This window comes from Cryptomeria japonica, chromosome 7 (genome assembly GCF_030272615.1).
Source record: "Cryptomeria japonica chromosome 7, Sugi_1.0, whole genome shotgun sequence".
Taxonomy (NCBI): Eukaryota; Viridiplantae; Streptophyta; class Pinopsida; order Cupressales; family Cupressaceae; genus Cryptomeria; species Cryptomeria japonica.
In genome coordinates, this window is record NC_081411.1 from 96,642,090 (window position 1) to 96,655,041 (window position 12,952).

A 12,952-nucleotide genomic window follows, 5' to 3' on the forward strand; every position below is an offset into this window, starting at 1 on the left:
GTTATTATTCTCAGCAAAACTTTTACTGTATAACTTTTATTGCCATCAATGACAAAGGGGGAGATTGTTGATCTATTTGCCATTGTTTTCATTGATGCCATAGATTTCATATGTATATATCTGGTCTATAATGTATGTATGTAGTCCGGACTAGTTATATTACTTTTTCACATGCATTTTTTCTTTCTTTCCGTACACACAATTTGTGGTCCATTACTCTACCTAACTGGAAAGACTCATTTTGAGTCTAGTCCCATCTGGACATGATGATTCTACACGTCTCAAGATGCTTTAGATCCGATCCTATTTGGATATGCTACTTGTTAGAAGCTGACACTACACAAAGAAATTTTTGGTTGGTGTTATGCATTGGATAAGTCCTGTCTCACCACTTCTGAATGAGCCGACTTGTCATGTTAAGCTTTTTGTTTATGTGAATATATATTACAACTTATATCATGTGAAATGTGTGTGGTTGTTGAAAGAGAACTAATTTGTGTACTACATGCAAAGAATACTGTGAATGTGCATTGTGAGTAAATATTGTATAGTGAATAAAGAAGAACTACTTGTGTACTACGAAAGAACTGTAATCTATGCATGTGACAAATGCAACTACAACAGTTCAATATTGTGTAACTCATGTTCTGGCTATAAGACATCTTTTGTTCGGGACAGTGAATCCAAACCAATAGTGAGCCAAATCGACAATGAGCCAACACCCTTTGTATTGTGTAACTAGTTGCATACTACTCTATTCCTAAGAGAATCTTCTCTCTATAGTTTTTCCCATATTTGGTTTTCCACGTACAAAATTCGGGTGTTATGTGTTATGTCTCTTTTGTTTACTGCACTTAGATTATGTTACACCATTAGTTAATTAGAAGTTTAAATAAGTTCAAAGGAATACTGATTCACCCCTCCCTTCTTACTATTATTTTTATTCATTAGAGCAAACATGGCACGATCTTCTTCTCATACACATACCCTAGTGCAAGGGGGAAAAAATCAAGATATTGGTCTTTTCATCTCTCTAGATCCTCCTTATTCTCCTAGAGCCTATATAAGTCATCAAAACATTTTTAGAGAAGATGATGTTATGCATTTAATTCATGACTTATCTCCACACATAACATTAAGAAAGGATGAGGCCTTAGATGATAAGGATCTTCCTTCCCAATCTATTAAAGAGGACATGCATGCTGATAGAAAGGAAAGATATGCTTTACAAGATATTTCTTCTTCATCTACTAATTCTTTTCTTCCCTCTAAACATTCTTACACTACAAATTTCAAATAGATTCATTACAATTTCCGCCCCCCCCTTCTCAATTAAGAAACTCCTATAGGATTGGCTATAACATAATATAAAAACAAGATTATAGAGGACAAGGACTTAGAAAATTTGAACAACACAGAAGGCCTATGACACTATAATGATTCTCTGATGGATCACCTCCTTAGGATTCAAGACTTCAAAGATCATCTTGCCAGACAATGGATGCATCAAGAGGCTAAAAAGGCTTCTTCTTCAATGACTCCTTTTTGTTAATTTCATCAAACTCATGATCATGATGCTAATGATTATCTGGGTTTTAAAGAAAGTATACAAAAATCAGTTGATAATGGAACTGTTAAAATCATTGAAGACAATTCTTCTTCTTCTAACAACTCTTGTCCTAAATTTCAAAAGTCTAAATCAACACCTATTGATGGTCACGGACAATTAGCAACTAGAATCTTTTGGAGGTTAAAGTATGGCAAGAATGTTGACAAACTTGGTGCATTTACCCTTTACTTTTCAACTACCAATGATGTGTTTTTAACAAATTTTAGAAAAAAATACACAATATCAAGCATCTTGTCCATCAAGTTTGCACATATTCCAATACAAAGTTGAATGAAATATCGTAATAATGTTAAACTCTTTTTTTGATAAATTTTAGAAAAATAACACAATTTTAAGCATGTTGGCCATCAAGTTTGTGTTAAAGTGGATTAGACATATAGGTAATTTTAATTTTGGTGATATTCACAAAGGTCAACTATTGTACGTGCAAGAAAATGTTTATTGTATGTTATTTCAACAATTTTGAATGCTCTTGTTATCGTATTAATTTGACCTTTCACTTCCACAGCTGTCACCTTTTGTTGTTGTCGACATGCTATCTATCACTACATTGCCCCACTTCATTGACATCATATAATTATTTATATACAATCAGTGATCCAGAGAGGAGTCAAGACTCCTTGTGGAACCGACATGTTTCCTCAAGGATTCGTGACTCCTATGTGGAGCACGTTGGCACATATTACAAATGCAATACCCATGATAATATCGTCGGGTCTAACATAACAAATAATCGGTCAACCAAGCCGATGTGATAACATACAATAAATCGATAATTTATAAAATAAAATAATATAATTAATAGTTTGAATAAATAGTAACAAAAGATTGTTACTAATTATTCATAATGTTGATTATAATATTAATCATAATATTCCATCGATCAGTCTATATGTGATCAAAATAATAAGTAGAGATATACGGATAACTACAAGACAAATGTCTAAGACTGTAAGGCCAATTAGACATTTGGTTTATCCGATCGATCTATCTATTTCAACACTCCCTCTTAGCAAGGGAGGATAATCTTCTATCCCACAACACCTTATTATGATCACAATAGATTCATCTAGAAGAGAGAGATATATCACCTCACTGTGCACCCAATAGCTTCATCTATTGTGTAAGAGAAATATATCAACTCACTGTGATATCAAGAATTATGGCATATCCACGGATATCATGTCACATGATGTCCACCATAAATCTTTTAATGCCATATCCACCATTATGGCTTGTCCACGGATATCTACTCAATCCTTTTCCCTATACAACACATAAACTAAAACTTTTTGTGTCTTTCTTGTGGTGGAAATTTATAGTCAAAACAAAAGCAAAGCGATAAAGGGACAATACAAATCCTTGTAATCCGTGATTTCCAATTCTTTCGAGGCAGCGGCCTTGATGGACCTACCATTTGTAGTTTCCTTATCCTCTCCTCTTGACTCTTCTCTTGACTCCTATGGTGGAGAGTGGAGAGTGGAAACCAGGTTAATGTTTTTCTGCAACTTCGTGCAACCTACTGTCTATATTGCAGCGACATGGCGTTCTTATATGCCTCAAAAATATTAATTTAACACAGAGATACAAATAGGGAGAATTGAGTAAATCTCTGTACAGGCCAGCATGAAAGGGGTTAGTCAGAGGGTCGTGAGGACGGTGAGTGCATTTCTGGCTTGCATAATAGTGGTGGGATTTGTGTCCATTGCTATTGATGAACAACTCCAGGCTTCCTTCACTCCGATTGTCATCAGCATGCAAAAGCTCTTCCCTTCAGAGATGGACGATTTGCATGCAAAAGATCCAGATATTGTAAGATATTCTCACCTTTTAAATTCATCAGTAACTGCAATAGGCATAACTGACCTTAGTTTTTCGACAGGATTATGTCTGTAATTAATTGTGTGTTCCTTTCTAATCTATAATCAGAAAGAGTACAGTGAAGAATTGAATTATAGTGATATATAGAAGTTTCTGTAATTAATTGCATGTATATAAATTAATGTTTTAGATCATATTTTGTAATTAAGAAAAGAAAGAAATCAGTAAAGAATTGAATTACAGTGATCTATCTCTGCCTCTGAAATAAATATTAATTCAAAAATAAATACACATGATTTCACAAATAATTTTTGAAATTGCAAAGATATTTTAAATAGATCTAAAGAGACACCAGTTCTGAATCTTCTATAAGGTAAATTATTGAAAATATAATTTTCCCCTGTTTTTAGACAGGTGTAATAAAGATGTCTATGCTAATTTATAAGATTTCAATATAAAATTAACAGTTCACAAATAGGTGTGATTTAGAGCCCTGCACTGATTTACAGTTTCCCCTGTTTCTCGCAGCCTCCTTATAATTCATCAGATGTTACAGACGAGCTAAAAGTATGCCTTTCAAAAGCGGCGAACCAGGAGAAAACAGTTCTAATCACGACTCTGAATGCGGCGTGGGCGCAGAACAACAGCATGGTGGATTTATTCCTGAAAAGTTTCCACATCGGTAACGGAACCGAGGCGTTGTTGAAAAATTTGTTGATTGTTGCCGTAGATGAGAAGGCGCTCAATCGCTGCCGGGAAATTCATCCGCATTGTTATCTGATGAAAACAGAGGGAGTCGATTTCTCGGGAGAAAATCTTTACATGACTCGAGGTTATTTGAAAATGATGTGGAGAAGGCTTCGTTTCTTCGGACAAGTGTTGGAGCGAGGATATAACTTCGTTTTCTCGGTAAGTTTGGTTTTCATGTTCGTCAAGGGTTTGGAGAAAATTGTACAGTAAATTTATATCATATTTCCTGAATTTTCATCAGAATAATTCAGATTATATTATTATCATCCAGGATGCGGATATTATGTGGTTTCGAGATCCCTTTACTAAATTCTCATCCAAGGCAGACTTCCAAGTAGCATCAAATCGTTATAGAAGGAAAGCAACTAATCTCTACAATAAGCCCAACGCAGGATTCATGTATGTTCGCTCCAATGAAAAGACAGTTGATTTTTTCAACTTTTGGTATCGATCCAAGAAAGATTATCCCCGTAAAAATGAGCAACAAGTGTTGAACCTACTGAAATGGGATGAGTTCAGACGCAGGCGACTTGAATTCGAATTCCTTGACACTAAATATTTTGGCGGGTACTGTGAAAGAACGAAAGATGTGAACTCGGTTTGTACCATGCATGCCAACTGTTGTGAACTCGGATTGAAGGCCAAGGTTATTGATTTGAGAAATACTCTTTCCGACTGGGAGAAATATAAGCAAGAAGAAAAGCATTTTCTTATGAACACTTTCATATTTCTTGTTAAGTTATTACTAAAGGGTAAAAAGCAGTACTTAAACCGTATTTAACCAATTTACAAGTACAAAACAATAGTATACACAAGGGAAAAGCCTATCAAATGATCCAACTATCTCTAAGAAATTTGTTTGAAGCTCTTGCATTCACAAGGTATACAAGATTTAGAAAGGAAGGAGAATTGAAAGAGTCAATAAACTTATTGAAGGAGATGCATTCAATAATATTTTTTGGCCTCCTAAGGCCCTCCCATTACTTGGTAATTAGAGTCTTGCGTCTCCATGGTCATATTGAATGTTGTTATTCAAATTTTAAGCATTATTTTCACTATCCCACTTTGTAAGTGGGTCTAATATATTGGACTCAAGTATGAAACACAACCCTTCAGATCATTTCGAGCTTACTCGGGGTTCTTAGAAGCTTTGGAATATTCACCTTGCAAATTTTGGGAACGTTCACCTAATAAAAGCAAGCACCCCAAAATTTTAGTATTAGATAGTTTTTTAATTAAAATAAATGTATATTTATTGAACACAAATAATGTTTTGTTATTAACCAAAAAATATATTATATTTATTATTTTATTTTTATTTTTTTGATCAGTAATAGTTATATTTTATTAGTTAAGACTAAAAGGTACATCTGCATCAAAATTTCCCAAAAACAAACCGCTTCCCCAAACCACCCACAAAAACTATCCAAACTGATGGGGAGGCTACTCAAAGAGAGATAATACCCTGTTTAAGGGCAATCAGATGTTGTCCTAGTGGGCTTCATGCATTGTTCATATTGTCTTCTAATCAATTTAGACACCTAAGCTCCCTAGGAGTGCTCCCAATCTAGATGTGCTCATTGATTGTTCAAGCATGGTTGAGATTCACTAGGGTAAATCAAACCTTACACTCTAGAACTCCTAACAAGTGCTTGCAAATGTTGTAGAAGGTGTTTGTGATATTTTCTGAAGTCAATCAATTGGTTTTGAGTGAGGGTTTCATTCTTTTCCCCATCGCTCCTTCCTTTTCCTACTTTCTAGGCCTACTAGCCCTAGAGCCCCAATTAGCCCTACCTAACCAGATTCTGTGGATTTTCTCCCAACTTCTTCAACGACCCACACAAAATCTTTCTTGATCAGGATACCCTTTTGGAAGTACTTTCTAACTTCTGAATTTAGGAATCTAAGTTTGACCGTATAGGTACAGAACTCGAGAAATGCTGGTTTTAGGTGGTTTTGGGCTTGTTTTGGTCTTTTTCCAAGGTTTAGATGTCTTCCTTCATCTGCCACACCACCAAATTCACATATATGTTCTGCCACATATCTCTTGTTCATCCCAAACACTCTGCAACTCCAACCCTTCTCTTTCCTACAAACACAAGGCATAATCTCATTCATTTCCTAACCAAGCTATGACTGAGCTCGCTTAGGAAATGATGATCATTGGCCTTTCAATGACCTCCAAAGAAAAATAAAAGTTATATAAACTATACAAAGGTTCGATGGCTCGAATCCAAAGGGTTATTGAGAAGAACTCAAAGGACTTAAAGCTGGAACCATGTCTGTGCCTCTCAAACTTTTTCAGGTCGAGAGCTTACAAAATGAGAAACTCAATTCAAACCTGAAAATAAACTAATCAAATTACTTCTTGAGAACTACAAGAACATGCAAAAAAAAATAAGCAAAGTACAATAATGCAATCAATCCATTAAGTATGGATTGCTGCTCTAATTCTTGATAAAATGCAATGCAAAACTTCAAAATTGGTCTCAAAATGTATCCCAATCTAATCTAGGTGTTGAAAATCTCATTACATTTATTCTAAAATATTTTATATGCCATTTGTGGCCTAACTAACTCTCCATCGGTTTCCTAACCAACCCTTTGCACAAAAATGCAAAAAGTTGCTCAATGTTGCAAAAAGTTGTTGAGCAACTTTGACAATTTTTGCCAAAATGTGCATTTTTGCCTTATGTGCTTAATTTTCTCCTCCAAACCATCTAAGATGAGTAAAAACCATTACATTGACATGGCCCAATGCCAAAAAAGTCCGTTCAAGGCATTTTTCATCAAAATGCAAGATTCTGCCATTTTAGGTTTACAAGGGCTTACAAGCCAAAATTGAGAAAAGGCATTGTCCTAAGGACATTCAACCTACCAAAATATTACAACAACATATTAAGACCTAAGAGAAGAATCTTATTCACCAGTCCAAATGAAACTATGAACAAACACACCAAAATGTAGAAACTTGACTGAAAACTAGGTGCTCCCGCACCATGCTCCCTCAAAGAAAAGAAGTCAAGTGACTCCTTGAGGCAGCAAAGTAAATCGAACTCAAGTTTTCCTCAGGTATCCAAGTAGCTTCTAATTCTAGAAGGTGTTGCCTCTTGACCAAGTGCTCCATGTAGGTGGTATGCCTTGTTTTCTTCAAAATTCTTGAATCTAACACCTTCTCGACTTGTGGAATGGGTACAGTTGGTAAGGGCAGGTCTGAGTGTTCTTGAGAGACTTCTAAAACTCTATAATCTTCTGCTGGAAGTGTGCCCTTATACTGCACAAAATCTGCTATATTGAAGATTAGTGACAAAGCCATATCATCAGATAAGTCTACCTTGTATGCATTGTTGCCATACTTGGCCAGAACTTTGCAAGGACGTACTCTCCTCATCTGAAGCTTACTAGGGACACCTTTCTGAAGTCTTGCCTTGTTCAAATGAACCATCACCATATCACCAACAACAAATTGGATGTCTTTCCTTTTCTCATCCACGTTGTCTTTGATCTTTTGAGTAGTGTCCAATAGGGCTGTTCTAACATGCTCATGAACCTCTTGCATTGATTGGGCCATGTCCAAGGCATCTCCACTCTATTGTCCCATCTTTCCCACATCTCTGAGCTCCAAAAATCCTATTGGATGAATGCCATACACCACTTCAAAAGGACTTTCACTGAACCCTCTGATGAACTTTCTATAAAACTGAGCCAAGCCATGGAAACTTCTCACTTCACTTACTATCCTAGGTGTAGGCCAACTGATTATGGCTTCCACCTTAGAGGTATCCATCTTAAAATAACCTCTTGAGACTACAAAACAAGATACACCAATTCCTGTTTCATAAACTCACATTTCTCCAAATTGATGGTTAGTTATTTATCACAAATTTTTCTCAAGACAATCTATATGCTTAAAATGCTCATCTTTAAACTTGCTAAAAATTAAGATGTCATCTAGGTAAACAACAACAAATTTACCAATGTAGTCCTTAATTACTTCATTCATGAGTCTCATGAATGTGCTAGGGGCATTTGTGAGTCCAAATGGCATAACAAGCCATTCATAGAGTCCTTCTATAGTCTTGAAGGTTGTCTTCCATTCATCACCCTCCTTTATTCTGATTTGGTGGTAACCACTCTTGAGATCTATCATTGTGAAGTATTCAGCACCCCCAAACAATCCATCAAGTCTTTAATCCTTGGGATAGGAAACCTATATCCGAGTCAGTGCAAAGTCTCCAAGTACCTCTTTTTTTTGGAGCCAAAATGGTGGGTACTGCACATGGGCTGATGCTCTTCCTGATTAGACCATTATTTAGGAGTTCTTGTATTTTCTTGGCTATCTCCTTGTTTTGATCTGGTGTCATCTTATAAGCTACCTTATTGGGTAAAGAAGCTCCAGGTATAAAGTCTATTTGATGACTTATGGCACATTGAGGAGGCAATGTAGCTAGTGTTCCATCACTAATGGTGTCTTCAAACTGATTTAGAACAAGCTGCACTTCTTTAGGAATGCTCTCCTTCTTCTCCTTGTTGTCCTCTTTTGGCTTTACAACAATGGAAAACCCCACTCCTTCTCCCTCCTTGAGGGTGTTGATGAATTCTTTCTCACCAACCAACAGCATATTAGGGCCTTTGGATCTGCCCTCTACTTGGTCTCCTATGGACTAGATTTTGTAGGTGGTTCCATCTTTTTGGAAGTTATAGGCATTCTTCTCTCCTTGGTGTATTGCCTTTCTATCAAATTGCCATGGCCTACCTAGGAGTAGGTGGCATGCATCCATGGGTACGATATCACATAAAATTTTGTCTTTGTAACCTCCAATGGTGAACTCAACCCGAGTTTGTTCATTTACAAGAACATGCTGCTCCTTGTTGAGCCATGTAACTCTATAGGGATCACCATGTGGGATTCTTGGCAAATTAAGCTTACTCACCGCTTCCTCTAACACTATGTTGTCTATGGATCCTGAATCCACTACCACTCTGCATACCTTTCCCATGATCTTACATTTTATTCTAAACAAGGATCTCATTTGGCTAGGTTCCTACTTAACCGGTTCTTTGATCAAGACTCTCCTTATAATGAGGTTCTCTCCAACCTCTGAATTCAAACTTACTTCTGATGCTTTCATGTTTGTTGCATCCTCTTGAGCATAATTCACTCTCCTTTCACCTCCTTGGGATGAAGAAGAATTGTTAGCGCATCTATAGGTCGGGTGTCCAAGTTGATGGCAGTTGTAGCACTTCATGGTGGAAAATAGGACCCTCTTCCTAATCGACTAGACCTTCCTCTACTAGAGTTGCTAGATCCCCTTCCTCTATATCTTCTCTTGCTATTGGAATCCCCACTTTGGTCAACCAACTTGGATTCCCCTTGGGACCTTTGATCTATACTTCTTCCATCAAAACTAACTCTCTGACCTCTTCCATCTCTTCCCCTACCTCTGCCTCTATTGCTTTGTTCTTGTTTGTTCTTGCTCTTTTCTTCGACTATTAGTGCCAACTAATAGCACTTGTGGATAGTGTTGGGGCATAACAAGCTTAATTCCTCTTGAATATTCCATCTCAATCCATCCAGGTATCTTGCTACCTTGATGTTCTCATCTTCCACTACCTTGGATCTCAGACACAACTTCTAAAATTCCTCAGTATATATACTTACATACAAGTCTCTTTGCCTCAAATTTTGTCTCCTTTTGTGCAACTAGATTTCATAATCTTCAGGGATGTATGCCTCTTTTACCTCGGCTAACATGTCCTTCCAAGTAGCTATGGGGTTCCTTCCCTCTTTATGCCTCTCTTTTTGGTTAAATTTCCACCAATTCAATGCTGCCCCTCTCAATCTAGACTTGGCCACCTTCATTTTTTGTGCCTCACTAATTCCATCACATTCAAAGTGATTCTCCAATCCCTCTATCCATTCCAGGACTACCTCAAGCTCATTTTTCCACAAAAAAGTGGCACTCCTTCTAAGGATTTTCCTCCTAAAGATTTAATTGCTTTAAGGAAAGGTTCTTCAGGCAGATTAGGGTCTAGTTCAGGAGTCCTACCCTCTTCTACAACTTCTTTTCCCTTCCCTTCATTGACCTTGATTGTCACTTTCTCAGTTTTGTCCTACATCTAGTTTGCTCTCTAGTTGTAGTAATATTTCTCTGAGGAGCCTATTTTCTTCTTCTTGGTCTTCTACCTTCTTTTCTATCTCTGCATTGGTCACCATCCTTAAACAATTCTCTCCTACCAATTTAGTGTCTGTCATATGCTGGCTTCTTCCCAAATCTTGGTTGCTCTGATATCACTATGATGGGGAGATTACTCAAAGAGAGATAATACCTTATTTAAGGGAAGTCAGATGTTGTCCTAGTGGGCTTTATGCATTTTTCATATTATCTTCTAATAAATTTGGACATCTAAGCTCCCTAGGAGTGCTCCCAATCCAGATGTGCTCATTGATTGCTCAAGCATGGTTGAGATTCACCAAGGTAAATCCAACCTTACACTCTAAAACTCCTAACAAGTGCTTGTAGAGGTTGTAGCAGTTGTTTGTGATGTTTTCCAAAGTCAATCAATTGGTTTTTATTGAGGGTTTCATTCTTTCCCCATTGCTCCTTCCTTTTCCTACTTTCTAGGCCTAGTAGCCCTAGAGCCCCAATTAGCCCTACCTAACCGGTTTTTGTGGATTTTCTCCCACCTTCTCCAAAGACCCACACAAACTCTTTGTTGATCAAGATACCCTTTTGGAATTAATTTCCAAATTTTGAATTTAGGAATCTAAGTTTGACCATACAGGTACGGAACCCAAGAAATGCTCGTTTTAGGTGGTTTTGGGCTTGTTTTGGTCTTTTTCCAAGGTTTAGGTGTCTTGCTTGATCCACCACACCTCAAAATTCATACATCTATTCTACCACACATCACTTGTTCATCCCAAAAACTCTGCAACTCCAACCATGCTCTTTCCTGTAAACACTTGTATAATCTCAATCATTTCCTAACCGGTCTATGACTGAGCTTGCCTAGGAAATGATGCTCGCCTAGAAACTGGACTGAAAACTTGGTGCTGCTGCACCACAAACCCACCATCTAAATCCATAGTTTCCCAAAATAGTATACTACTCAAACCCTACCCCACCCCCACATTATCAAGAGAAGAAGCTCATAGTTACATCATTCCAATAAAAAATTTGGCTGAATTGTTCAAATCGTTTATAACAGAAAATGGAAATTCAAGTTTTTTAAATAAACTGATATCTAAACAAACATAAGTTCCGAAAAATACCTTGGTCCGAAGAATTCCTCATTTTTCTTTCTTCACAGTGCTCCACTCGAGGCATGTGAATCTCCAGTTGTCCTTTCTGTACCTTCAATCGCTAGCCCACATGAATTTGGTCCTTCTGTCACGTCACCAAACCCACCTAACACACCACCCACTACACCCTACCTTTCTAATTTCATCGATAGATTTCTTGTAATCTCTCTCCTACACCTCATCTCATCCACCATCCTCACCTACCCACCCTCCTGATCAATTCCATCTTCGATTTCCATTATTTGGACCTAGACCATCAACCCTTCCCAGCCTCGCCTCATGTCATCCCTAAAACAGATGTGAGCTTCCTCGCGATGGCAAAGGAATTAGATTCGAGAGTGCCTCGCCCATAGATCCACATTTTCCTCTAGGATTCCATCAAAGAGATTGAATCCCCAACCCAACACAACCCATTCCATCAAGGACTCCATATTTAATAGATACTCATGTGGAATGATCTTCTTTAAAACTTTTCTCACATCCTCGCATGAGGAGCCCAACTCCAATCCCCAATCCATGATGAGAGAGTAAATTCCCACTCTACATCTATATCTATGGTTGATAACTGCACACTCCTCACCCAGGACCAACTTGATTGCCTTAAAAAACAATGGGTCTTTTGCAAGAAACATCTTCTCGAGCTTTTTTAGTGGGACGAGTCCCTGAAAATTTGGCACTAACTTGGAGGACTGTAGAGTAAAATTTGCAGAGAAAATTCTGATGAGGTTTGTCAGAACTAGTTACCTTCACCAACTTACATACTATTCTCATTAAATGCACGAGAATACCAGAATTAGAATTAAAAGTAACACACTCTACCACTATCACCATTTCAAAAAGCATTCCACCATAAATGCGCATTAACATGTGACCTTACTCATATGAAATTCTGAACGACTGACATGAAATTTGAAATTGCACGCATACGAACTTGGCAAGAAACATTAACTTCATCTCACTATGTCTTCTTTACAATCACACCACCTCACTTCCCCTATCATGAGTTCACACGCTTCATTGGCCTTCAACAATGACATTTCCTCCTCTTTTCACATGAGAGATACAAAAGTCTTGGAAATATTTAATATTTCCACTAATAATGTGTATGTATTTATTGAGCTTCCAACATGGTGTATTTCCTTTGATCAAAGCATTGACTACAATTTGGTAGTCACCCTCCAAATGTACCTTCGTTACCTTCATGTTTACTACCATATTCGCTGCAAGTAAAGCCGCTTGAGCCTCCACCTCATTATTAGTTCCATCTTGAAGCCTACTTGCACCTATCAAGAGGATCTTCCCTTAATCATCATAGGCCACACATCCCATACCTCAAGTCCCTGGATTACCTTTTGAGGCCCCGTCGAAATTTATTTTCCCACCCCTTCTTCGGTTTTGACCATTTCACCATCTCCCCATCAAGGGAAGCACACAAAGGATTAATCATG

At 37.4% G+C, this 12,952-nt stretch overlaps 1 protein-coding gene across 1 annotated transcript; it reads left to right on the forward strand.

Moving 5' to 3' along the window:
• Positions 1 to 3,000: 3,000 nt before the first annotated feature.
• On the forward strand, positions 3,001 to 4,982 carry LOC131073448 (uncharacterized protein At4g15970). The gene is made up of 3 exons (XM_058009883.2): positions 3,001 to 3,442; positions 3,980 to 4,360; positions 4,473 to 4,982. The coding sequence occupies exons 1-3, from the start codon at positions 3,257 to 3,259 to the stop codon at positions 4,980 to 4,982; spliced, it is 1,077 nt and encodes a 358-aa protein (XP_057865866.2). The 5' UTR covers positions 3,001 to 3,256.
• The last annotated feature ends 7,970 nt before the right edge of the window (positions 4,983 to 12,952 follow it).